This window comes from Tinamus guttatus, unplaced genomic scaffold (genome assembly GCF_059628265.1).
Source record: "Tinamus guttatus ecotype Peru unplaced genomic scaffold, ASM5962826v1 Tinamus_guttatus_pri_ptg000397l, whole genome shotgun sequence".
In the NCBI taxonomy this organism is placed as follows: domain Eukaryota; kingdom Metazoa; phylum Chordata; class Aves; order Tinamiformes; family Tinamidae; genus Tinamus; species Tinamus guttatus.
In genome coordinates, this window is record NW_028288931.1 from 660128 (window position 1) to 687542 (window position 27415).

The 27415-nt window shown below is 54.4% G+C and overlaps 1 protein-coding gene across 3 annotated transcripts; it reads right to left on the bottom strand.

The window, feature by feature from the left end:
- Positions 1 to 5903: 5903 nt before the first annotated feature.
- On the bottom strand, positions 5904 to 26829 carry TFAP2E (transcription factor AP-2 epsilon). Of its 3 annotated transcripts, XM_088531065.1 has the most exons (9): positions 26803 to 26829; positions 26265 to 26711; positions 25805 to 25856; positions 11715 to 11930; positions 11136 to 11138; positions 9141 to 9366; positions 8787 to 8905; positions 6438 to 6579; positions 5904 to 6192 (listed from the first exon to the last, which is right to left on the bottom strand). In XM_088531065.1, exons 1-9 carry the CDS (start codon positions 26827 to 26829, stop codon positions 5904 to 5906), a joined length of 1521 nt encoding a protein of 506 aa, XP_088387191.1. The 3 variants fall into 3 exon arrangements, with proteins under 3 accessions (XP_088387191.1, XP_088387190.1, XP_088387192.1); XM_088531064.1 differs by lacking the exon at positions 11136 to 11138; XM_088531066.1 differs by lacking the exons at positions 11136 to 11138; positions 11715 to 11930.
- Positions 26830 to 27415: the final 586 nt, after the last annotated feature.

Genomic DNA, 27415 nt, shown 5'->3' on the forward strand with positions numbered 1-27415 from the left:
CTTGGACTTGCTAGTTGTGTGGACACAGCACATTGTGCATGGAAAAGGGCTGAGCTGTGGTTGCCGTCGAACTGGGAAGGTCGCCCGGGTAAAGTACCCAGTGCTTAGTGGCTGCGCTGAGGTCACCGGGCAGTTTTGGTGTTTACGTACAAACTTGAAAATAACCTTATCTGTGTAATGTCCAAAAGACAAAGCTAGGGCTGGCTCCATCCTCATTTGTATGGGTTTCTGCAGGGCTGCTGACAGCGCCCTGTCGCAGCCCCGCCAAAGCGCCTCGGGGCTGTCGGTCTCCAGCGCTCCGCGTTGGCCTCCGTGCTGGGATGGCCCTGCCGGGAGGCCGGGAGAGGCCCCTCGCGTTCAGCAGAGGGCACTGGTCGTGCACAGACACCTCCGGCCCCTGCATCCCTGCGCGGATCTGCCGGGCGCTGGAATTCTGCCCCGTGGGGAGCGCGCAGCCTCTACCAACACACTGCCAGCAATGGGAAACATAGACGTGGTCGTTTTTCCATTGGGTTGGATCCAGTCTCCTGGATTTACTAATTTCTGTTTTATCGCTGTTCTTAAATGAGAGGAAAAATCCAATTTGTTTTATTTTTCCTTATAATAATCCTTAAAATATTGTGATCCTGAGTGGGCTCCTTTAAGGAGAAAACAACTGAAACTGGTCCCTAGATTTCATTTGTTTTCAGTATCCACCAAAGTGCATGAGAAGCCCGACCAAATACTCTAATTTGAGGCTTTGGGCTGGTGCATCTGATATTTTAAGCTTGTGAATTTGTATTTCCCTTGGTGTTTGCTGCCTGTGCTTTGATGAGACGTGGGGAAGGTGCTGTGCGAGCGCTGCGGGGTCAGGCTGCCTCCAGCGCGGCCCTGTTTACATAAGGCAGCTCAGGGTTGAGGTTAACCTCTGCCGATGGCTTTAGGAGCTGCAAAGCCCATACGGTTTTGGCTCTGGCTCCCACACTGGTTCCAAAATGTGCAGAAAAGCTGCTCCTCTGTGTTCGTCTGGACATGTTGCCGTGATGAGCAACGTCCCGCGCAGACGCGGATGTCCTGTGCTCCGGGTTTGGCTCAGAGCTCTGCAGAACTGGGTCTTCCTTCCAGAGGGAAAAAAGGAGTAATTTGTACTAGAAGGCTTCAGTCCGATTTAGCATGGTAATTACTGTGCTTGCGATGAGGGCCAAATTAGCAGGAAACTCTGGAAGGTATAATATACTGCTGTAATGTGCTCCTGACATGACAAGGCTGGGAGAGAAAATTAAATGAAAATGGGTCAAGAGTGGGAGGTCTGGACTGAAGCAATTCTCTGTGGTGCCAGGGTCCATTTAAGACTCCAAACAGCAGATTACAAAGAGGATGAGGGAGGCTGTTCTTCTGGTCCGAGCTAAGCAAACTGGCCCTTCCACTGGTCTCCTCCTGAGCAGTGTCCGTGGCACCTGCAGCCCAGGGACCTTTGATGCGTTGCCCTCCTAGTTTGAATTTTCCTTTGTTTCCACAAAGAGCCGCAGTGAAACTTAGCTCCTGTCAGGAATACTGACTCCAGCCAAATGGCTCTTCTTGAAAATGTTAATTGCTTCATGGTGACATGAAACCTGGTGGAAAAGAAACATCCCCGCGTGATGCAGAGGAAGGGCGGCAGGGCTTTCCAGATGAGTTTCCTTTGTGCCTGGTGTGGCACAACTTATAAAATGTCTGATAAACTGAAACTTGCCCAATAAAGAGCTTGATGGGTCCACTTGATGTCTGGACCTGTGGAGGCCTGGAGCAGCCTATGGGATGAATGTGCTTCACCTCTTACAGCGTGTGCTTGAGAACAAACCTGAGATGCTGTTATGGAATTAACTGAAATGTGTCTGTTTGAGATGGCGAGTGGAATCACACACATTGTCTGGAACTGAGTGTGGGCGAAGAAAGCTGACGGACCAATCTCTGTTGAGTGCAGGTCAGTCAGGAGCAAGTCATGCCAGAAAACGCTGCCTTTGGGGACTTCCAAGCACTTGCAGACTTCGTGCAGTGAAAGAATTCAGGAGGGGAGCCCAGGGCAGTTGTGCAGGGACAGCCCGTGGTGAGGAGAGGGGCCTGCAGCATCCAGACACGTCCCGATGTGCCGCGGTTGGGAGTTCCTTGGCTCAGAACAATACCTTGATCTTCCTCTGAACTAATCCCACCTCCCTAGAAAGCGGAGCGGTCTGCGTTTAACAGCCCTTCTTTAATGAGGAGCTTGTCACTAGAATTGGGCCCATCTTCATGGGAAATGCTTTTGCTTATTTATGGGGAGCATGAGGCAAACTAAGCACTTAAAGGTGCCAACATAAAACAACACACAAAGGAGCCCTGTGCAGTGCCTAGGTAAGAAGTAACCGGGGTGCCTTCAGTGCTGTGATTAGGGGGTCACATTCTGGTTATATGTTAGCCCCATGCAGCAGAGTCTGGAGTTATTACTGCTATTTGTGTTGCTCTATTGAAAGTGCACTCGGTGATGCTCGGGTGGCTGCAGTGGGGTTTCTTTGCAATACAAAGGAGGCTGTGCAGCAAGAGCAGAACGGTACCTTCTGGCTCAGCGTGTTCAGGTTCTGTGCAATGACTGGTTTTAGAGGGTTTCTGAGCAAGTTTAAGGTAATTCAGGCTATAGTGGTGTGCTGCATGTGACAGCTGTGCTGTCTGCCCAGGTAATCACAATAATCTCCAAAGCAGCATTTTTGCTCTTGGAAATAGCATTTGTTTTACTGCCTCCTTTGGAAATACCTCTGTTTTTAGTGTTTTAACTCAATTGCACTAACAGGAAAAAATCTTGCTTTGCCCACTTGCTTTGCTCACTGTGTGATTCCCTGGACTCTACATGCAAAGTCTGGAATTTGATGGACTATCCCATACATGAAAGAATGTGTTAACTATAGGCCACTAACGTCTGTTTATTGTCTTGTTTCAGCACAGAGTTGTTATTATGCTGTCATTTTTAACATAGGCTGTTTAAAGATAATTATTTAGCTTAACAAAGTAATGCAGGATGCCAATGCACAACCTCTGCTTGTTTATGTTAATGATACAATATAGAATCCCAGTTCAACGCTAACCTCGGTTTGCCCTTGGAACAGCTGACTGGTAGGGAATGAAGAGTGTTTGCTAATGTCCTTTTTCACTTATCAAGAATTGTCATGTGGCTTCCCTGGACTTGTCATTCATTCAAAATTAATTCAAAAAAAAAAGATTTCTGTTCAATTCCCTTTTAGGATTGAAATTCCAAAGAGTTCTATAACGAGTAGAAATCATGAGTCTGAATCTATTTTTACTCCTTGATACAATCTCATGTATTTTCCCATGATGATATTTGTAATCAGTGTGGGAATTTATACTGGGGTTGGGCACTGAATTGTGCAAAAACGCTTTCTCCCTTTTAGGATGGAAAGGCAGGGAGCCCATCAGGGATGGCCTTATTTGACAGTGAACTGGGAAGGGGACCTGCAGCACTAACTTGTGAGCAAGAAACGACCTGATACAAGCTCTAAAATCCAAGCTCTTTTCAAGTATTAATGCAGGCACCTGGAAGTGGAGATTTGCAAACTTTCTGTTCCTTTGGGGAAGTGGGAATCTCGATGCTTTTAAAAAGTTGTTCCTGTGTGACATACCCAACACCAGCATCCAAATCCAAGTCATCAGCCTGGGTGCCAGTTAAAAGGCGGTTGGTGTCCTCCTCGCCTCTCGGGCACCAGACTGTACCTCATGAAACATGCAAAAGACTTGCAGCAATCCAAAAAGGAAAACGAGGAAGGAGGTAATTTCTCTAGCTGGTGGACACGGTATGTAATTACTGTAGTTATATCCTGTCGCTTTGATTGTATTGCTCATCGCTGCTGTGTCCAAGAATTTTTTGATATTCAAGAGTACCTCAGTCAAGTCAGATTTCATAATACGATTGCGTGATGAAATGACATTTCACTGTATATTATGGTGTGAACATGTGGGCTTTCATCATGCATTGGCATGGAGTTTGTACTTCTCTGATACTATGCACCAGAACGTGTCTACAAATTGAATTATATCGGGATAATTATTCCTAAATAACTCCATGAAGGGAAACCTGTATTCTAGCACAAAAGCACCTTGTTCTCCTTTGTCATAATCCATTTTAAACGTGGATTATGCTAATGCAGAACAGGGCACTCCTATTTTGGAATGATTTTATTTAGGAATAGCTTTTGCGCCCCTGGCTTTGAAGTGTAAACCAGCCTCCAAGGTGTCTCCTGTATTTCCGTGCTGCTCCGGCTCCTCCTCATCACCTGCTCCTCTTTCTGGAAGTCCCCCAGAGAAACCAGGTCTCCGGAGCTCGGGGTTCGGGCTTCGCTTTCGCACACGGCAGACCTGCTGCCTGGTGAAACTAGGGACTGGCCACCACCTGAAATTAATGTAATCATTCCCTGTTTGTATTTTATACCATTGCCTTCTATTTCTTTATTATGTGCTGCTGGTGCCCTCCCCAGGAGGCAGCTCCGGTCCGTTTGCTCTTTCCTCGTGCAGTCCCTTTACATCTTTCATCACCCTATGACTTTCTCCACGGTACTATCAGTTTGGCTGCCACGTCGGTGTGTCACATTCAGGGTGACTGTGAACCTGGAGGACACTTTATCTTCAATGCATAGACTATTTCACGAGGTAACCGCCGAAGCAGAAGGATCCCAGGTCACAAAGACGATGAAGGTGTTTTTTTTTTTTTCAAATAGAAAGAGGTTTATTAAGATAATGAGAATGACATTGTGGTGTGGGTGTTGTACATCTATTGCAGCATTAAGAGAAACAACAGCAAGTACAAAATCCTGCAGAACTTCTATAGTCATCATCATCACAGCCTATCTTGTCCATGCTACAGTTTTGTGTATCCAAAACTTCATTCCCATTTCTAGAAAATCCAAAGACTTCCATCTCTCCAAAAAAAAAAAAAAAAAAAAAAGACCCAACTCAATTCAATATAAATAACTTGCACAGGACATTTTAAAACTTTCAGATTTAATTACACATAAATAAATATATACAGATTTAGAACAGTTCAGTTTGGCCTAGTTCAAGTTCTGCTCCTTGTGCTTTATTATTATTATTATTTTTAGAAACTTGTGTGCTGTTACTTATAGGTCATGGAGTTTTAATCACTCCTGGGCCTAACTTGCTTCATCCCTCCTGCTGCGCCCAGCAAGGTTGGGAAGGTTCCCCTGGATCTCTTCACGCCTCGGGAATGATCCAGGCGTGAGGTTTGCTCCTTCCCCTCGGGATGCAGCTCCAGGCTCCGCAGCCCAGCGGAAAATCCGCAGCGCGGCTCAGTTTGAAACCGGCAGCCGGGGTCCTGGTGCTGCGACCGCGGCGACGCCGGGAACGTTGTTCTTGGCCTGGCTCCAGGCCGGGCTCTTGGTGCCGAAACACGGAGTTTTCCAGGGCGTTTGCTGGTCACCAACACGTGATGCCACCGGGTACAACCGGTGACCCAGCTCCCTCCTGCTCTGCTGCTTGTGCCTCTGCTGCTGCTGAGGCCTTTACTTCCTTCCCAGCTTTTCAGTTGGAACAGATTCCTGGAGTACATCAGGATTTCATTAAGGGTTTAAAAAGAAGAGGGAAAAAAAATCTAAAACAAAATAAGAATTGCACATAACTTGTCTTCCTGCATCCATGTTAAAAAAAAAAAAAAAGCCCCAAAGCCATGAACCTGGCTTTTTTTTTTTCTTCTGAATCTCACTATGTCCATTAGAGTTGTTTTCATCTCATTTTTTTTTTTATTGTTCCAAGTCTTTTCCCCCCCTCTTGGTGCGTTTCATCCCGGTTCAAGCGCAGCGGTTCAGAACACAGTGCGCAGGGTCGTCCTGCGTCCGCAGGGCCGCTCGGGGACGGCTCTCCCTAGGGAGAGGGAGGGATGCAGCTTGCTATTTCCGATGCTTCACGTCCTTGTCTGAGGCTTTGGAGTCCCCGGCGGGGTGCCCGTTCCCCGTGCTGTTCATGAACATTTTATCCAGCCCCTTTAGGGACTCCACCAGGTAGTTCTGGAAGGCCGTGAGCGCTGCACAGATCGCTGGGCCCCCAAAGCCGTGGGTTATCAAGCTGAAATGAGTCAAACAACTCTGCACACCAGGCTCCAGGATGAGTGAGGGGCGGCTGTTTCCGAGAGGCGAGCGGTCCTGGGCTATCAAATCCGCAAACTCTTTACAAATTTGCCTAAAAGAGAAAAGTCGGTATTACTTGACACGGTCTGGGAAAGCTGCAGGGACACAGCTTGGTCTGAGGTTTCATTACCTGCGTTCTGCTTCCATACTAATTCCTCACTGCACGTCTTTTTGGATGTGACTGCACACAACATACGAGCCCTATCCCCCCTGCAGCAGGAGCGGCTGTGGGGCAGACGCTGCCGTTCTGTTACGGGATGCACAAGGGGGATGCCGCTCGCGGCGCTCCATACTCACTTGGTGGCCAGCAGCATGTTCTTCCTGGCGTGCAGCTCGCCGGGCTCGGAGTGCTGCCGGCACAGGTACTCGGCCGCCGCCTTGGCGGGGAACTCCGTTTCGCACACGTAGCCGAAATCCCGGGCCAGGTGGACGGCTTCACCTGCAACAAGCGGGACACGGTGAGGAGGAGCGGAGCGGAGCGGCCGCGCGCGCCGTCCGCCCTCGAGACTCGGTGCAGAGGCACCATCAAGACTTTCTCTGCCCGCTCTTTTCCTCGCTTTCTGCTGGGCTCTCCAAATTAAGAATGTCATAGACTAGTCTCAGTTTTAGACAGGGGGCTGGAGAGTGAAAAAGCAATCTTAACCCATGAGTAGATGGAAAGGGGATATGAGAGAAGTGCAGAACGAAGGTGGTTACATCCTCCCACACGGAATGGGAAGGCCTCGGGGTGGACACCCAGGCAGCACATCCATCACTCTGTGGAAATGCCCCCTCATTGATGCAATCGATCCATCTTCAGGCATCCCCATGGAAATAATCCGAGCTGATGGCAATTGATCCTGCCCAGCACCCGAAATCCTGCTTGGGCAGACGGAGCTGATTTGACCTCCCCCCTGCTGCTCATCCCCTCTAGGCCATCCATCCTGATAACATTAACCTAGATCCCCCAGCTCAGGGAGCCGCGTAGGGTGTTTGTGCTTCCCACGTAAAGATTATAGTTTGCACTGTGTCTCCTCCTCTAAAAAGGAAAATAAATATGGGGCAAGCTTAGAGAATCAGAATGGGAGTAGTTCGTGTGTTTAAAAAAGCAATCAAAACATATTGACTGCAGAAAAACAATTACTGTAGCAAAGAAAAGGCTGTTCACTACAGTGAACTCTGTTCTGCTCCTCTCCACTTCTAACAGGATTCACCTCCTTTTCACTGGAAAATCCTCAGGTCTTTTAAAGATGATTTAAACAGACAGCTGTGAGATACAAAAATGACTGATGCTCAGCAGCAAAGAATGATGGATGTGAGCTCAAATTGTGGCAGAGCTCCAGAAACCAGGCAAAGAACTTGCTAAGTCCTGGAGACATCGCCCTGATAGCGACTGCCCCGCTCCAGCTGCCTAACGCGCTCTGCTCGCACCGGTGCAGCTGATGCCTTTCATTTCTGGGCATCATCGCCACGCAGATGTTCTCCCCTATCTATAGGAACAGCTATGGAATATGTAAGACAAAATGTATCATTGGCACCCAAAAAACACCCATTTTCTTTCTTTAAATGAGCAGACATTGGGAAGGCAGAGGGGAGAAGACAAATTAAACTTAAAAGAGCAAATGACCAAGAGAGAGGACTGAATAATGACTAGGCAATAGCATCTTCCTCTGTGTGCAGCATCTCCAAGTTCCACCATACTTATTTGCAGGAGGAAATTATATCCATCCAGCACATATGGCACCACTGTTATTTACTATGAGCTTGTAGGCAGTAACCAAAACATCAGCAGCCACCTGAAATCAAAATGTACATTTCTTCCTTCCTTTCTTTCCTTCATTCTTTTCTTTCTTTTCTTTTAATGGAAATCAGCCTTTCATTCAGCACAAACCAACTGCCCTCAGTAACAACCTCGGCCTAATGAAGCGGGTCATTTAATTTGCTGGCAACAATGGGGATGATTTTCTATTCAGAGGCTGCAGGCAGCTGCCTCCAGTTTGCTGGGCACAAGCACAATGGATTCCAGGGCTAGGAGGGAGGCAGAGCTGTCATTTCGTGTGTTTGCGACCCGTGTCCCTTTCTCCAAAGATGCAGTGGCGACATCATCATTTCCATAGTGCAAAAAGTAGGAGGGGAGCAGCTAAACAAGCAGCTTTAAGCAGCGGCTCTTCACGCTCTCAGGCTGGGCTGCCCATGGCACATTTGCCACGGCCCAGCTCAGGCCATTGGCTCTATAAGGCTCGACTTAACGCCACGCTCAGAGCTCGGCTCCTAGAACTCCATCCCCACCTGCACGACCTCCAAGCTGCCCCTGTCTCCTCCACGTCTCCCTTGTCCCGCGGAGGCCCAAGCGAAGGGCACGCGTGCGTGTTGCCGTAAGCGAGCTCACACTGAAGCTGGGCCTCGTTCAGGTTCTGAACGGCTCCTCCAGGACGTAGCGCGACTAGTAGGACTAGTCCAGCAGAAACGTATGGGTTTCGGAAGGCGGCTGGGGTTGGATTAGCGTGGCCGCTGACACCGAGGCATTTCTAGGCTGGTTTGGGGTGCTGGTGGCTGCTGCATACTTTGCTTTAATTGCTCTCATTTATGGAAAGCTACAAATGAAAGGTATTGAACGGGCGAAGTATCGGCACTCCCGTCCTGCATGGGAGGAGAGGAGACTCCTACCTTCCACCAGGGATGTCAGCAAGGTGACGTTTGCAGCTTTGCGCCTTCCTGCAGGTAGATTTAGTCCGATTTTCTCTAACCTTTCCCTTAAACATCGGCCCCCATTTTTTGACTTTGCTCTGAAAGATAAAAACAAGGAGGAAGGAAAAAAACAGTTTAAGTTTCTGTGTTTTAAGAGAAAGAAGAAAAAGCAACTAAAGTGTTACTGTAAACGACTAATTTCTCATTGTCGCCATTAATGCAAGATGCGAGAGCTAGTGGAGAGCACGAAGCTGCCCTTGGAGTTTCTCGTGTATTTCAGAGCGCAGCCCCGCGTCCTTGGGCCCTTACAAAGCTCCCAGGGACGGCGCTTACCTGCGGAGGACCCCGCCGAGCAGGGACGCGTTGAGACACTCGGGGGGAGACAGGCGCCTCTGCACCTCCCCGACCGTCACCTTGTACTTGGAGGTGGAGCTGAGGAGCGACAGGCGGCCCGGCACGGAGCAGAAGACCTCGTTGGGGTTCGTCACCCCTCCGATGAGCCCGTCCTTGTTCATTGCCAGCGTGGAAATGGCGCCGTTCGCCTTGGAGGGAATGGGCACTAGGAGAAAGGCGAGGGAGAGAGGAGGAGGCCGTCACGGAGGGGCCCTGCGCCTGGGGAAGCAGCTCGCTGGTTCTCACCAGCTTTCTGGACACAGCGCACGGGCACTGCTGCCAGCCGTGGGGACAAGCCTGGCCAGGAGGGCTGCTTGCTCCAGCTTCCCTCGATAATGGAAATAGCGTATGAGAAATAAAAAGGAAGAGAAAAATGGAAAAAGTGCAGACTCTGCTCTCACCTGCTTACCCACCCTTCCCACTGCTAGGGGCCCAGGCCAGACAAGCACAGGTCAGCCTAACCCTGGCCAGGATCACCAAGGCTGAGCCCTTCAAGCCTTGCATAAAATTTGGGAAATGCTGGGGCGGCCAAGAGCCACGTTTGCAAATATGTGGTCCATGAGAACCGGTGGAAAGACTCCCTTTGGCTTCAGCTTTGGGATTAGCCCCACAACAAGGCACAGCACTAAACTTTCATCATCCCTGGTTTAAAGGAAGCTTGAGAAGAGCAAACCAAATTAATCCAGCACAAACTTCCTTTTACTTAATGGACAAAAAGCCAGTCAACACAAGAAGCCAGCAGTGGTGAATGTGGCAGCGCACGGACCCATGGCATCACATCCAGGATGAAATGAGCACGTTTTTCCCATACGTCACTTTAGTAAGAAACATTTTTAGACACAATAAGGATTTATAGGTTAAAGTTATGGCTGATACTTGTGCCAAATCTCTTTGCTTTTCTGTTTTGAAATGAATAACCAGTTTAACTCTAGGAAAAAAGCACGTTTTCAAAGAATGCAAAGTGCACTGCAAATGCCATTGCTGCAGCTCATTGCAGGCCTGGCGCTCTCTGTGGTTACCTGGTAATGACTGTTCCATAACGTACGTTCAAATGGGTCATACGAGTAACACGGTAACAAATACCAGGGCGAGATGCAGGTTTTATAAAGGAAATACTCATGCCCCAAATGAAACAGAAAACCCGAAAATTAATGGGAAGGATAAATAGACTGGGCCTATTATGGGGCCTTACAGTCAGCATGTCATAAATGCAGCTCAACAACTTGTTAACGTGGCAGTAAAAAGTAGCACATGTTATATAAAAATGGCTGATGTTTTAAGACTGAAAGATGAATGGAAATGAGCTAAGGAATATCATGTTCACTCCGCATGAAACTGGGATGAAGTCAGGGATCTGAAGGAATACACCAATTCCCTGCTAGAGTCAATAACTAAGTTATCGGTGTTTACCACAACCATAGCTGGTTAAGGAATATTAAGGAAAGAACAGATACGAGTAAGAAATCCAGGTGACTTAGGAAACCAGAGCTATTTCCAGGCAGCAGCAATTTCAGGGCTTGCTTTCATGCCCTACAACAGGTAATATTCGTCTCTGGGGCACAGCCTTGAAAGAAGAAGTCAGAGCATGTTGTACGAATACCCGTGCGTTGCTGCAAAGGGCCAGGTACCGCAGCACGTGTGAGCCAGGCACCCCCGGGAGAAGGGGGAGTTTCTCGTGCCGTATCTTTAGTGAACTGCTGTGGATCCCCCTTTGGCTGTAATTTGGCTGTCCCTGAAGAGCTCTGCCTACCGCGTATCGGCACGCATCGGTGCAAGCCTGGAAATCACGCTCTGGGGGCGTTCAAGCCTTCATGCATGGCTGGGGACCTGCATGTGAGTGCGAATGACCGGGCAGCCGTGCAGGAGAGGGGAACATGCTCCTCCACGCGTGTCCACGGCACCGGAGCGAGGAGCCGGCCCTGCTGGCACCACCACCAGCTAACGCCAGCGGAAAGGCCCGCCTGGAGCTCGGGAGGTGCCCGCACAGCGGCCACACGGGCAGAGCGGGGACGGCCGGGGAGGCTGCGGGATGCAGGGGATGGGGGTGCCCAGCAGTGACGACGTGGAGACACCACTGCACTTCAGACAGGTTCTGGCAGTTTGAGGAACGGCCCTGCTGTCCAAAACCCCTGGAGAACTGTGAACCAGACCCTACCGCTCTGAAAGGGAATGCCCCAAAGAGTCAGGCCGTGGATTATGTGCCACGACCAAACCGTGCAGGCGTCGTCACTAAGGAACCCGTAACAGAAAGTGATTATTGGTTATTGCTCTTGTGCCTCGAGGCCTCGGCTGGGGTCAGAGCCCCGGTGCGCACGGGGGACGCGGCAGCGGCCAAGAGCAAAGCGCACGCGCTGCAAAGGGAGGAGCGGAGCGGGCGGCAGCGCTGGGAACGGAGCCCACGTCTCTCGAGTCCTGTAACAGTGCTTCATCCATTAGACAACGGTGCCGCAATACAACAAGAACAAACATAGCCACATTTGCCATTAATTATTAATTATTGTTATTTGGCCTCACCTGCTGTTTGCCTGGTCTGATCTGCAGCTTGTTTGCCCATAAACATGCTGCAGGAGGGAGACAAGCTACCATTAAAGCCTGACAGCTTTGTTTCCTTGGCTTTTGGGGGACCAAAATTGTCTCTTGTCATCTGAGCAAACCAAAAGTCCCCCTCGATCTTCAGTTGCTGCTTTCCTGTTCCCGCAAGCAGCAGGTGATCGGAGCACCTGAGCCAGCCTGCAGACAAGAAGGAAGCATGAGACTGTTGCAGGGTTGCGCGATGCCCGGCACACAGCGCAGCGCCCCGGGCGCACGGATCCCCTGCGTCCTGGCGCCGTACGCAGGAGCACAGGGACATTTCCAGACCAAGCCGCGTGCATGCAGGCAACTGACCCCTCCGGGAACGCTGCGCGGCGCTCAGCACAGCGACCTGGCAAGAGTTCATCTAGGTACCATGCAGAAGAATAAACCACTGGAGTGGAGACAGGGCTTCGTGGCAGCATTCCTGGGCTGCAGGGTGTTGGACAGACATAACCCGAAGCACCTCTCATTCCTCCTGGGAATGCTCCGGTTCCTCTGCGTGCCGAGCAGAGGCAACCCCGAGTCGCACGGCAAAGACACAAACCCAGACCCAGCGCAAGCAGTTTCCAGGCAGTGCAGGGGTAGGGCTGGGAACCGAAACGTTACATCAGCGTCGCTGTCTTGGACATCTTGTTTCTGAGGTTTCCTGGGTTAAGCCACAGGATGAACCTGTGCTGAGCCCTGGGGAAGGACGGGACCTTTCCGTCCTTGCCTGCTCTCCGCTCCTGGTCTCAGCGGAGGGGCAGGACACGAGACGTGGACACAGCGGGGCCGAGGCAGCGTGGAGGAGGCCCCGCTCCCTGCGGCACCCCAGCCCGCTCCTGCGCACGGGGACGGGCTGGCACGGGGCACAGAGCAGCAAGGACGGGGTCTGCCTGGTTGTGCCTGCCGGGGCCCCCGTCCCGGCCCTGCCTGATGAATGCAACAGGGCTCAGCTGGGCTCGACACCCAGGTCCAGGAGGGCTATAAAGGGCAGGACAGAGGCCCTTTCCCCCTGGGTTTGGCTGTGCTTGGTTTAGTCTGGGTGAGAGATCTGGTCCTGTTTGCATGCAGGAAAGGTTTGGGGTCAGTTCTCCCAAGGAGATCTGCTGAGGAAGAAGGGGGATTTTAGATACCTACTGGCTGCTCAGCAATCTCCTGAGATGTGTAAGCTCTTTTTCTCTTCTTGAGACTCTCTTTGCTATCTGCTATCATTGTTACTTATTAATCCTTTGGGAATGGGGTCTTACCAGTTTTGTGTGTGACCTTAAAACTGTGATAAGTGAGTGAAGGGAGAGCACTATGTCCCCCCCAAGCTTTGCTCTTGCCTTTAGCTGTCAGGCTTTCCTGAGAGCTCCCTGCCTGGCTGAAGTGCCTCAGCCCTGACAAAGAGGGTTTTTTAGTCTGCGTCTTGCTTAGTTCAGGTGCATCCTGTTATTTTTGATTCAGCAGAACCAAAAGCTCTTGGTTTGTGCTGGTGCTGTTCAGCTGCTCGCGTGGAGGGGAGCTTGGCTGCTGGTTTCCCACATGAAAATCCTGGTGAAACGTTTTGCCCTGGGGGATGCTGTTTTGGGTTAGGGAGCTGCTGATGGGCGACAGGATTGATGGCTGCAAAAAGATCCTGCAGGGCTGCACAGCGGCAGGAGGAGCTGATTTGCAAAGGAAAGCTGTGATTTTGAAATACAGCTGGCATGGTCCTCTTCCCCAAGACCTCAAAATCGTTCTGCTGAACGTCAAAAGGGAAATGGTATCCTTATCTCTCCTGCATGCTGTCACAAGATATATTTCTATGATGCTTAGCATCTTGCTGCCTCTTTCAGTGTTGCAGCTGAGGTACTGCTTGAGGTGTAATGTGCTTCTCCCATGCGCATTAAGCGGCAGGTCAGGGTAAAGAGTGGCACAAAATCCCATGCAACTCCCCTCCACTTGGAGCAGAATCTCGTGATCTCTGGTCAGAGTCGGCTTCTTTGTGCTGAGTCAGATCTAGTTGGTTTTTTAAACCTACCCTGGATGTAGCTGCCAGGGATGAAGAAACTTGCACAACGCAATGAATTTGCTGTGGTGTGAAAACACCTGGCTTGGAGACTTCAGAGTTGGTCCTGGTTTCTACGACCACCAAAGGGTTTGCTGTATGGCTTTCCCAAGTGCCTTCAAAGAAGGCTGCACAGGTTTTGCCTCTGTATAACTGTCCTCCTGTATCCTCTGCATCCCGGAGCATGGCTGCTGGGAACAGGAGGGCTGCGGATCAGGACTGCTGGAATCTGCTTCCTTCTCTGCCAGGGATCCGTTTTATGCCAGCGAGGAGGTTGCCGCCTCAGTTTGGCCTGAGTATCTCCATCAACAGAATAGAGATAATAAGCTCTACCTGGGAGGGATATTGTGATACATAAGTAAAACTTGCCAAGTGATCCCTGGATTAAAGATTTATCCAGGTGAAAAGTCCCTGGATGAGGAACGTAGCCAGGAGGAGCTGGTTTGATGCCTAAGCTCATCACTTAAAGATGCGTTGTGGAGAGACAGACAAGTGGAAGGCAAACTCTGGGCTACAAGATCCTCCTAACTGCAGTGGTGCTGCAGATGGGCTGCCAGAGGCTCATTTCTGTGCAGTGCTTTTCAGAAGAAACAGCCTGCAAAGATGGAGGGGGAAGGAGAGCATCCCAAACCCTGAATTCTCTGAGCATTTTTCCCCTATGCTCTCCAGAAGAGTAAAAGATGAGAAACACCACAGGACTAATCAGCCCGACATCAGCCTGTGAGTCGAGGCACGTGGAAGGAGTCAGGAGCCTAGTACCTTCGAGCCAGGGAAGATCTTTCAAGATAAAGCGTAAATTTTCTGTGACTCTTGTTCTCTTTTGCAGTTGACAGTCCCACATGCACCGTGGCAGGTCCCTTGGCTCTGAGGTTCCAGGTACGAAGAAGAAGAAAAAGAAACGTGTGCTTCAAATACCTTTACCTCAGAAACTAGAGAGTCTTGAGGAGTTTCCTGCTTTTCCCAGCTTTGTCTTTCAAATGACTCGAGTTGCTCGTCCTCCCCTGCGTGGTGTGAGGGCCCTGGTGCCCGTGCTCCTCTCCAGGCCTCCCTGCTGCTGCCACTTTCTAGTAATAAATGTCCAAGCGCATGTGTAAAAACCATCCACTTTCCTGCCAGAGCAGCTACTGCCCCCGGAGACAAATCAGGGGGCTCCTAATTCCCATTTGCATTTAGGAACCTGGTCAGGGATGCTCTGATGTCATTCTCCAGGGAAAACTGTGTCCTTAGTCCCAGGCAGGTGTGATGGCTTTAGGCTGGAGCAGCTTCACTTTAGTTCTGCTGGGATTTAAATGATATATCCAGATGGCTTTTTCCCTCCAGCATATTGTTCTGAGGCAAAAGAGTTAAGAATTGGGGAACTTTGCCAGAAGATCTTTCAAACAAGACAGATATGTGTCAGGACACAACCCTACAAATGTTCCTCTGGATGCAAGCACAGGTTTCGAATCTGCTGTGTTTGGCAGCCCCTCCAGCTGTTTGTTCATGGAGCTCTCTGAAACTACCCCTCGGATTCCTGAAAACGGCCCCTTTGGGTACAAACGCTCCCCGTGAGCCCGTTGTGGCCTCTGCTCCGTGATGCGGGGCCGGTGTCCGCGCGGGCCCGGAGGAGCCGCAGGAGAGCGGCCGAGAGCCGAGCGCGTTCCCGGAGCCCCGGCAGGCGCTCGGGTGCTGACTGTACCCGATCAATGTTTCTTAAGGAAACAAGACTTTTACCTACAAAAAGGAAAAGATGAAATACCAACTCATTTCCATACGAGAAATGCGCTCCTTGCTTGTGAATAATTTGTAAGCAGGAGAGTTTGTGCTACTTGGATATTAAGTTGCTTATCATGTTTTTGTTCGGTTTCATTTCCAGACGAAGCTTGGGGTGCTGTGAGGGGGAAAAACAAGTCCGGAGGGAACATGCAAATCGCTGCCTGTCTTACAAGTCTGTTTTCTTCTTTCCTTAGATACATTACAGGTAAATCCTCCATCTCAGCAACATTGAATCCCTGGATATTGAGGCTTTTGTTGCAACATCTCTTTTAAAAGTCAGAGCGTGCTAGAGCTTAGATTGCATTTTGAAGAGGTAGCAGTTAATCCTCTTAGGAGACCGCCTGTTCTAGAGCAGTCTCGCATCTACTCCAAGAGCCCCTATGATGCGCCGGGCCCGGCTCGGTTCTCGGTGGCTCTGCTGGGTCCGGTTGCTGCAGGCTCACGAGGCACGAGGGGGGCCGCGTCCCGCGCTCTGCCCATCCCATGGGAAGCGGGTCCCGCTTCCTCGGAGCGCCGTGGATGCTGTCGCGCTTCCCGGCCGGGCCGCGCTCTGCGGCGCGCGGAGCTCCGGCTGGTCGGGGTTTGCGAGCGCCGCTGACGCCAGGGGCTGCAGGAAGGCGCAGCGTCAGCGCTGCCGTGCAGGAAGGGCCCCGGCGAGCTAATCTAGCCTTAGTTTGAATGTCTCTGATGTAAATTATAAGACAGAGATCCATACATACATAAAGAAGTAGGTGCATGTGGGTGGAAGCCAGAGGCAACTGCTCCTCGCAGCGCTTTAAGAGCCCTTTTCCAGCGAGGAGGTGCTGCGGAGTTCAGCTGCTTCCATTTCCTGGTGCTTCAGCAGGGAGGTATTTATTGATGGTCCGGAGAAGGAGGTCAGGGCCATCAGCTATATTTCAAACCCGTGGTCTGTAATTATCCTTTCTCCCCCGAGGGGATTATACAGGTATTTTCTTTATCTTGAATGCACAACCTGAATCAAGTTCCCGTGTCAAAGAGCCTCTCTAGGAAATGCTGTAATCGGCTCGAAGGCCTTTTCAAATGGAAGGATGGAAAGAATCTTGGTTTTTTTTTTTTTTTTTTAATCTCTGGCCTTTCCAGATTGCTGAGCTCCGATAGGCAAATGGATCTTGTGCTCCTGCTCCCTCTTTTCTTTCGAGGGTCCAAGTCAGCAGCCTCAAATTATTCCCATGAGAACACTAATCAGGAGATGTCCCATAGCTATGCAAAGCTCCTGTGTTTACATTTTGTTTCCAATGCAAATCAATACATTAGATTATGAACTAAATTTTCAGGTATCATCATGTGATATTAACTGCATTTTTAATGTGTCACTGGTGAACACAGCGAAGTCCTGGCAGTATTTTACTGCGGAATTTCCTATTTCTGAGGAGTTTCACTGCTGAGGCATCAAAGTTCAGTTTCCCTGGGCCTGGAGGATAGTCTTGGTTAAGGACAGATCTGGTTATTACCCTATGTCTTTAAAGGCATGGTCCAACCAGTATAATAACAAAAATTCCCAGCCCTTTGCAAAAGCGACTTGTTCCCTCAGGACTGGAGAGGGGATTGGTAAGCAATTTGCAATTAGTAGTTTCAGCTAATGAATTTGCCTTCTTTGCAGTTTAGAATAACTCATCCTCAAATGTGCTTGTTGCTCAGACTCTTTTGTGAATTTGGGGAAACTATTCTCAATATTGATGTAGCAGCCTGAGTGGTAAACTGGGAAATGCTCCCTGGAAACCTGCAGATATTTAAGATTAAAAGGTCCTTCTCACTAGCAAACCTCAAGTACCCAGAACTCTCACAGAAAATAAATTTAAAATTTTTTGGATTCTGCTTTTGAAAAATTTACAAATATTTACTGTTTTTTCCCTGCTATCCACTGAAATAAGTGCTCAGAAAATGCTATTTCATCTATCTTTGCCTGTGACTAATAGTGCAACTTTTCTACCTTTGCAACTTTGAGCAGTTAGTTCTGTGCAGTAGTTCAGGTTATTTCACTTCCCCACCCCAACACAGTGCTCTTTCTTTCTGAGTTTGCAGCTAGACCCTTTCACCCCGAGTTAGAAAAATGGTAACGACTATTTAAAACTCAGTTGTTACCTGCTCGGGGAGGAAGCGGCTCTGTCTCTGTGCAGAGTGAGCGCGTTTCGCAGCACAGCAAACATGCAGGAACGGGGAGAGCGAGAAGACGGAGGAGGAGGATGGAGAGGAGCCCCCGAGCGGGAGCTGGAGGGGGTGCCGGCTGCGCTCCCGCTCTGCCCTCGAGCGCGGAGCACCACAGGTTTATTCATTTAGCAGCACAAACTCCCGTTACATTTTGGCAACCAGTGTACGGGATCTTTATGTGTTTAAACAGTATAATCCATTTTACAGTAACATGCTTGAGAGGTTTTCCCTGCGTTCCCTATAGAAGCGCCTGAATTTGTGCGGCTTGGATCTACATAATCTCGGAAGGGAGAACAAAGACGCAGTGTCTTTCAGAAAGGGCTGCGGATCCTATGTAAGCCAGGGTAATGTTAGCATCAATTTGTTAAAATGTACTTAGATTATTGAAGGGCAAAAGACCCTTCAGCAAAGATTAGACATGAATAATAATAGCAAAATACTTCCCTTCATATAGAACTTGCTGCCAATCTGTGGAGCAATTGGGGAGGGTTTCAATTTGAGATTCAAACCACAGCAATGTAAATACGTTGGTTCACCTGTCACGCTGGAGTCGCCGGCTCGCGCGGGGTTGCTCGGGGGAAAGACCCCGCTCCCCGGTATCATCACACTGAAAATGCTTTGACCTTTCTTGCTCAAAAGCTGCTGTGGTTTCCTAGGGCCTGGGCAGGGGGTGAGGGCAGCCGGGCACTCCGTGCCCGGTCGCTCCTTGCTCCAACAGGGAACGCGCGTGCGGAAGCGGCCAGGGATGCTCAGGGTGGAAACGCGCGTTGCAAAGTCCTCTCTGCGCTGCAGCCGAACCCGAGAGGCACCGAAGAGGAACCTCAGGGAAGGACCAGCCCCGGCATCGTTTTGGGAAGAACAGAGGAGGTGGCGGGGGGCCACCTCGCATGGGTCATTGCAGCTGAGCAAAGGGCATCTCCCCGCGCTCGAGAGGTGCTGCTGACGCGGCTCTCGCTCGAGCTCCGCAGGGAGCTCCGGGAAGCGCCGGCTCCACGCGGGCCGCGCTCGGAGACGCTGCTCGCTCCGGACCTGCCCAACCAGTCCAGAAGGAATAAGGCCTGACCCGAGCCCTCGCGGCGCCTCGGCGCTCGGTGACTGATGCTAGATAAATACCTGAGATAGAGGGTGGGGAGGCTCAGCCCGGCTGGAATGCCAAGCACGCGCCGCGGACGCCGGCAAAGCCGGGAACCTTCCGCGCCGCAGAGATGAACCCGCTCCGCCGCTTCCTGCATCCCGCCCCGGAGCACCGCGCTCCTGGAGCGCTGGCTCGCAGCACACCGTGTTCTGGGATATTTAATTGCAATGGGTCATCGGGGCTCATTTCTTGCACTTCTTTCTCACTCCCTTGTGCTTCTCTGCTCTCCTGCCCGGAGCCTCCACACTTAACCTCTCTGTGAACCAGGAGCGGTGCCCAGACCCAGCAGCAGTGGGTACAGGGCGCAGAGGCGGCAGCGCAGCGTTTAGCAGCTCCAAGCACTATGTCCATACTTGCTAATTAGCTTTTCTATTAAGAATTAAAATAAACAAACAAGTGGAAGGACGGCGGGAATGAGTAACTCGCTAGGCTCACACAGGGAAGGGTTTAGTGGTCAGGACAGTAGGCTGCGACTTCAGAGAACCTCATTTAGGCTCTCCAAATAATTAAGATAGCTTGGATGCATTTTTCCTCTGAGCCCACCTATCTTGCAGCATTACTGCGCAGGCAAATGACAGGGAGGGTGATCCGGGCTTGGCGCGGCTCTGCCGCGGGCTCCCTATGGCCCCGGGCCAGCGCCGGAGCGCATGGACACGGCTCTGTGTGGCAGCGCCGCCCGGCCTGCCCAGCGCCCGGCCTCGGCCCTCTGCAAAGCGCCTGAGAACGAGCCCCGGAGCTGCCCTGGCCGTGCGGATGCACCGACGAGCACGGCTGGATGCTGCTCTCCAGAGCCCGGAGCTGCAACGGGGGAAGAGAGCGCTCCGGCCAAAGAGACTCGGGCTCCCAGGCCGCTTGCATGGGGCGAGAAAGGGGCCTGAAGCCTTCGGCTGCTGTGAGGTTCATCCCCTTCCGTAGGCACCGAGAGTCTCCCGCAAAGCGGGAGGCAGCCCGTGAGTCACCGTCGCCCTCCGCACCGTCCCGGCGAGCGGCCTGTGCGTGTGCGGCCGCGTCCCTCGTGCCGCTGGGACTCGGTGTGCGACACGGCAGGAGAGGCCGAGCACCAAAGAGAGGCCGGGACTTGCTCCGCACGCATCCCGAGCCAGCAGAGAAGCATCCACTGTATTCCACACCTTCCCCCACTTGTCTTCTCTCCCAACAGTCCCAATCCTTGGGCAACAGCCTCATCCCTTTCCTAGCACCGCTTCTGCCTGCATCTTTTGCCTGCTCGGGCAGTGTTTCTCTGCTGGGCCCCCTGCGCCTGCACGTGCTCTGCTCCTCCGCAGGAGCTTTCCCACTGTCACCCTTTCCCAGAGGAGGGCAGGAGCTCGCCGGGCCATGCGGGTGCCATCCAGCCCGTGCTCGGTCTCCCCTTGTCCTGCAGGGCCCCCACAACTGACTCCGTCCTGCCCATCCCGAAGCAGCGTCTTCCACAGCCTCAGCTGAGAAACCAAACTGCCAAAACACCTCAGAGAGCAGCACGAGGACGAGCTCCTCCCCGGGCAGCCCCAGCAGCGCTGCTGGTGCCTTGCACGGCACCATCCTGTGGAAACGTCTCCTCTGGAGTCCACCTCTTGCAGCAGAAACACTTGGTTCCACTCGCAAGGCAATGCCAGGAAGCAACCCGAGCTGGCTTGGCTGAACCTCCCCTGTGCGAATGGGTCTTTACATCTAACAAAGGGGAAAAAAACTAATTTAAAAACATCTAATTAAACAGAAAGTCGTGACAAGGTACATGAAACTTGGAGATAACACATGCCTGGGAGGCAGCAGGAAGGTTGAGACAAAGCCCAGCGCCTTCACCAGTCCTGAGTGTGTTATCTTGTATGAACACACCTGGTTTTATCCTGGTGCAATTATAGGACATTAAAAATATAATTTTAATGAAGGAATGGTGATCTGGATGCAGTTCAGAGCAAAAACTTTCTTTCAAGTTTCCCTGCCTGATTAGTAGGTGTTCCTGCAGCGCGCACGTAAGCGCAAGAGCAGCGCGGGCGCCGGAGGTGGGACCGCGTTTCGCGGGAGCTCGTGGCGCGTGCGAGGGCTGCTCTGAGCTCCAACGAGCCGCACGGGCAGCCCCGCGGCCGCCACGCGGCTCCCTCCACGTTACCCTCTCCCCGGCAGCCCCGCGGAGCCGCCGCGGAGCCGCGGGGAGCGATAACCCGAGCTGAGCGCAGCCCGCGCGCCGCGACCGGCTCGTAAAAGACGAGTCTTCACAGCCCCGGGTGTTTCATGGGATGACCTCATTCCTCATCACAGGAAATGATGTTTATCTAATCTGCTGGAATATCAGTCTTTCAGATATTTCTTTTTTTTTTTTTTTTGCCACATCTGGATTAATGAGGCATTTCTTACAACTGGATTCTTAAGCGCGCTGAAACTATAGAGAAAGAGGAAAAATAGGAAAGCTCCTGTCGCCAGCAGTGCCAAGCCACGGCTGGGCAAAAGCTGCCCACGATGCCAGCAGCAGCCCTGCATGGCAGCCCCCAGGGAAGATTTTCCTCCAAAACCTGGAGCTCGTGTTTGGTGGCAAGTGGAGCTCAGGCCCTCGATCCTGATCTCCCTCCTGTTCTGCATTCTTGAGCTGTGACAGCTACTCCTTGCCGTATTTCTAAATGCAGACTCGGAGCTCGCCGAGACACAAATTTCCGTCTGTGCATCCAGCATCCAGCCAAACAGGTCGGCATTCCTGAGCGGAAACGCTAGCAGTGCCACACCGGAGCAGCTCAAACCTCGGGTGGAAATTTAAACAAGTCACAAACACACAAGAGAAAACGGCGGCCAAATTCCGATGCCTCAAAGAGAAGTCAGAGGGTTTGAGTCCCCTGCACCCGGCGGTGCCCGTGCGCGCTGGGGCTGCGAGCTGCTCCCTCAGCACAGCCACCCGCGCAGCGCCAGAGCCGGCAAAGGGATTTCTTCTCTTATTCCTACTAAAAAAGCACTATCGGAATCATTCCATTAACCCTGAGAGGATGCAACAACAACAAAAAAAAATCAACAAAAACCCTAATTTTGTGACCTAGATTCAGGTTTCTTGCTATGAAACATCACAGCATAAAGCTTGATTTCCTAGATAAATCAAGAGAGAGGCCGGGGTCAACTTTTTTTCAGAGTTTGTTTTACTGTTTTCAAGTAAATAAGTATGTATTTACTTGAAATATATATATATATTTCCCGGTCTTACCTTAATACTTGATTTAAAAAAAATAGTAATAATAATAATAATAAACACAAAGACATTCCTGAAATACTTCCCAACAAGAGGAAGAACAAAACCCAAATGTCTATGCAAGAGATATTCGTAGAGGCTCTACGTCCCGACCTGAGACTTTATCCGTTCTCTCCTCAGAATGAGCACAGCGGTTCTCGCCCGGGCCAGGCGGGCCGGGTTCCGCGCCGGGTTCCGCGCGGGTTCCGCTGGGCTCAGACCCGAACCTCGGCTCTGCCCTGCGCCCGTCGCGCCCGCCCCGATGTCTCTCGGCGCCGCCGCGTCCCTCGCGCAGCGGCTCCAGCGGCTCCGTTACCGCGCGGTCCCCGCAGGAGCGCGGGGCTCGGGCCGGGCTGTCCCCGCGGCCCCGACGGGCGCGGAGAGCCGCGGAGCGACCGGGGGAGGCAGCTCCCCTTCCTCCCCCCCTCCTCCTCCTCCTCAGCCGCGCAGCCCCGACTGGCGCTGCGGAATTTCTGCTCTCCCCCTGCTTTTCCGAGCCTTAATATATTTATATCTTTTTTTTCTCATTTTTTTCCTCCTTTGCTGCTTTCTAAACCCGGGACAGCTGCAGCCGCGGATCCGGGAGATCGCAGCCGCCCGAGCTCCCCCTAAGGCCGCCTGCACTGGTGTTAGATACCGCAGCGGCGGGAGGTTATTGAAGAACAAGGTGGGGAAAAAAAGAGAAATAAAATAAAATAAAATAAAATAAAATAAAATAAAATAAAATAAAATAAAATAAAATAAAAATACAATGAAGAGTCCAGAGCCGCAGATATGGAGGCATTTCGCTGCCGGGACGGAGGGGCTGCTGCCGCGGCTCTACGTGCACTCGGGGCAGGAGACCACGAGCGACGGCCGCCGCCTCGCGCCTCTCGCCCCGCCGCCCAACAGTTCGCATTAAATCTCCGTCAGTCGCGGTTAGTATCAATTTGTGCCCGGGGAATATGGATTTGCTCCAGTCGATCCACAATTGCAGGCGCTGCCCTGAAGAGCCGGGGCATGATGTGCCCGGGGGGCGCAGGGGCAGCTGCGGGGGCTCTTCCCAAGACTTGGGGCTATTTTTGAGTCGAACTTCCCGCACTTGGCTTGAATTAAAAGCGTCTTTCAAACGCAGAAGTTAAAAGGTCGCTTTAGGGAGTTGGGGCAGGTGATTAATATTTTGTTGAACCGGGACAACAGTATCGCGGCAACTAATTAAGGGGAGAATTATCTGTTTTCACATGCACAGATTGCTATCAGCGCTCTGTCAGAGGGCTATGCTGCGAGGAATTTAAGGATTACTCATAACCGAGGTGCTATTTGAGATTATTTGAGATTACGGCGCAGTTTGAGGCAAAACTCCGCTTTTAAATTTGCGCATGATTTCTCCTAAAGAGACCCCCCCGGTGCGAGTCCGCGCAGCGCGGAACTTGCGCTCCCTGGCCCCAAATCGTTGGGGTTTCTCTGGGTTTTGCTGCTCGCGCGGAGAACGGAGCAGCTCGAGCCGGGGCTGCCTCGTGCAGCCGAGCGAGGAAAAAGGAAACCCGGCTGCAGAACACCTAATTCTGCGAGTCTGAACACGGGCAGGCAGCTTCGTTTGGTGCGAACTCGCGAGCGAAGCAAACACGCGTTTTAATGGGGCGCTAAGCACTGCACTGGGGGGCTCCCCGGGCACTCGTGTGCGGGACAGCGGGTTCTAAAATAATGTGATCATTTTTTTCCCCTCCTCTCTGATTTAGGGGCGAAATGGGGGAAACCGCCGCGCGGCAGAGCGAGAAGCGCCGGGCAGAGCCCGGGCAGGGACGAGCCGCCCCCGCCGACGGAGCAGGTCAGAGCACGGGCTGCTGGGGGGAACAGGGGACAGCGACAGGGCCGTGGGGGGCTCCTCGGGTGCTCCCCTCCCTGCTGCACCTTCTCCCATTCCCGCGGCTGCGGCTACGTTAAAACGCGCCCGTTTCCCCGGGTTTCGCTCCCGAGGCGGCTGAGAAGGGGAAGGGGCAGAGGAGACATCGAAACACGCGCAAATGTCGCTGTCCCCGGCCCGGGGGTTTCGGCAGGAGCCCGGCCAGGGCGGAACAGCCGCGGTTGGAGCGGAACCGGGACCGGGACCGATCCCGGACACTGCACCCGGGACGGAGCCGCCGCCGCCCGGGATCCCCCGCCTCCTTCCTCTACACGCTCCTCCTGTCGCGATTCCTTGTCCCCGCTCCTCGCCTTTCCCTCTATCCCTTCGTCGCTTTTCCATCTGTCCCTTCTCCAACCGCTCCAGGAGAAGGAGGCGCTTTGTGCTGCGGAGGGGAGAGCGGGGGAGCCTGTGCGGAGCTTAGCCGGCTCCCCAAAAGCTGCTCCCGAAATCTAGTTTTCCCCCAAAACAAATTTTGCACCTTTGTTCCAAACACAGAACAAAGAAAAGAAGAAAAATAATCCCTGACAATGGAGCGCCCGTGGCTGTAGACACGGAGGCTGCGGACAACTTGTATTCACAGGTCCCCGCTCCTCAGAGTTCTTTTCACTTTCTTTCTTTCTTTCCACTTTCTTTTCTTTTCTCCCCCTTTCCTCCTCCTCCCCGATTTTTTCCCTCCTCTTTCTCCTTTCCCCGAAAGAGAGAGACTAGAGGATATTCAAGCACAGCTCTAGTACAAAACAGCAATAATTCCTCCAGGCACGAACCATCCTTTTTCTAAGTGAGTCCACGATTTTTTTTTCTCCAATGGGAGGGAAAGACACGGAGAGCCCGCTGCGGCTTCACGCAACTTTCTCGATATATGTTCCCGTCGAGGTGCGTTTTCCAGCGGCACCTCTACCGCTCCTGGCCCAAATAGAGAAGCAAACTCCCGGCAAGAGAATAAAAGCGCCAACTGCGCTTGTTGCGAGCGTTTCTCATGCCGGGATGTTTAATGAAATGCCTCTTAGGTGCTCTAATTAAAGCTGAAATAATTACGGTCATTAATACGCCACTGCAGGGCCTCCTGTAACGAGGCTGCGTCCCCAGAACAACAACGTGCGAAGGGGGCTGCGCAGCCCCGCGGTCCCCGCGCACCCGCCGTGCCCCGCGGAGCCGCTCGGGGCTTCGGGGCCGCTGGGGACGGGACCGGCGGCGGCTGCGAGCGCGGCTGGAGCCGCCGGTGCCTCCCGGGCTCGGCGGCGATTTTGGCCGGTACCTCCGGCCGCCGCCGAGCTCCCGGTGCGGCCCCGGGCAGTAACCCCCGCTCTGCCGGAGCAGGAGCCGCCCGTGCCCCTGCTGCGGGGGGAGGTTTTGCGGAGTCCGGGCTCTGCTCTGGGGCCGCCGCGTGACCACCGGGAGGAGCTGGAGGCCCCGAGCCCCGCTGCGCCTCGCGCCGCCTCCTGCTCCCCTTTCTGGAGCCGAACCCGGGATTCCCTCCCGGGCCACGCGGGTTGGGCTGGCACCGGCCGCGCTCCCGGCGGCCGCGCCGCCTCCTCGCCCCGTTCCCGCGCCCTTCCCACCGGGACGAGCCCCTGGGACGCGCCCGTTCCGCGGGGCGCAGCGCTTTCCCCTGCGAGGCGGCGCGGAGCCGTGCGCGGCCCCGGATCCTCCCCGGTGCCCCGGGAGCCGCGCTCGGGCCGCCCGGGGCTCCCCGCGTCCCGCTGCCGGCCCGGCCGAGCCCCCGCTCCCGGCTCCGCCGCTGCTTTCGTTGCGCCGCTGCTGCCGACGGCCCCGCCGCGCCCCCCGCCCCAGCGCGGGCAGCGACCCCCGGGCCCGACGGCTCCGAGCGCTCCCGGCCGAGCCCCGGCGGGGCAGCCCCGGCGCCTCTTACCTTTCTTGATCACGGTCTGATCGAGCAGGTTCATCCCGCCGTCGTCCACGGCCTGAAAGCAACAAAGCGGCAGCCGTGAGCGGCGACGCGGGGCCCCCGGGACCCTCGGGGCGGCTGCCGGGACCGGCTCAGAGAGGCTCCGCGGTCCCGCTCCCTGGCCCAGTCCTGGAGCTCGATCCCGGCCCGCTCCGAGGCCGCGGCGGGGAGGAATCGTTGGGAAATCAAACTCCCCGGCGCGGCGGCGAGCGGCCCGGGAGCGGCACCGGGAGCGGGATCCCGGCCGGGCCAGCGCGGAGCCCCGGGGCCGCCACCGCCGAGGGGCGCCGGGCTCTTCCTCGCGCGACCGCGTTTCGTTTCTGCTCCCGCCGCCGTCCCCGTGCGAGGCGGATCGGGCCCGGGGACCCCGGCGGCCGGTGCCTCCGCCGCAGCGCCCCCGCTCCCCCCGCGCCGCCCCCGGTACCTGGATGTCCTCGAGGCCGTGGTGGGCCAGGCCGTGCAGGCCCAGCGCGCCGTCGGCGAGGCCGTGGGCGCCGTCGGGCAGCCCGTGCAGCAGGCGGGGCACGGCCGGGTAGTCGCGGCGCGGCTCGAGCGCCAGGGCGCGGTGGGGCGGCGAGAGCAGCGGCGCGTCGTCGTGGCGGGCGCGCGGCGGCGGCCACGCGGGCTGCGGCGGCTGGTGCAGCGGGCTGAGCGCCCCGTAGGGCTCGCCCAGCGGCGGGTAGCCGGGCTCCTGGCCCTGCGCGTAGGGCAGCGGCGGCTGCGGGTAGGGCGGCGGGAAGTAGGGCGGCTGGAAGTCGGCGGCGGGCGTGTGGCAGAGCGGCGGCGCGGAGCCGTAGGGCGCCTGGCCGAGCGCGGGCAGCTGCGGCAGCCGCCCCCCCGACGGCGCCCCGGGCAGCCCCTCGGCGCGGTCCTGCGGCGGCGAGACGAGACGAGACGGCGGCCGTGAGACGGGGCGGCCCCGACCCGCGGCCCCGCGGCGCGCCCCCGGGCCCCGCACTCACCATGCCCGCGTAGCTGTGCACCAGCATCGGTGCGGGCCCCGGGCGGGCCGGGCCCCGGGGGTGCCCCCGTCTCCGCCCCTCTATCCCGCCGGAGCGGCGTCTCCCATGGCCCGCGCGCTCCTCTGCGCCGGCCCCGACTCCATGCGCGCCAGTTATAGCGGCGGGGGCGCGCCCGCCGCGCCGGGCGCGCGCGTCAGCGACACGGGGCCGCGGACGCGCCGCCCGCCCCCGCGTGGCCCTGGCGGCTCCCCCCGGGCCGCAGCGGCCGCCGACGGGCGCGGAGGAGCCGCGGGAGCAGCGGGGCGAGGGCTCCGCGGCTGCTCCGGCGCCGTCGGGCGCTTTCTGCGGCCCCGCGGTGTCACCCCCGGCTCCCCGCGTCCTTCGCAGCCTCGGGCCGCGGCGCCGCTCCGGGGTTTGGCTTTGTGAGCCGGAGGTGGCCGGGGACTGCTCCGATGGCCCCCGCGGGAGCGGCCAGGCCCGGGGGTGCCGCGGGCCACCCGAAGGGGCACAACGGGGAGAGCCGGCAGCGAGGGCCAGCGTGGTCCCCTCCAGCCTCCCGCAGCGGCGGGAGCCCTGTGGGCCCGGTCCGACCCAGTGAACAGGGCCCGTGAGC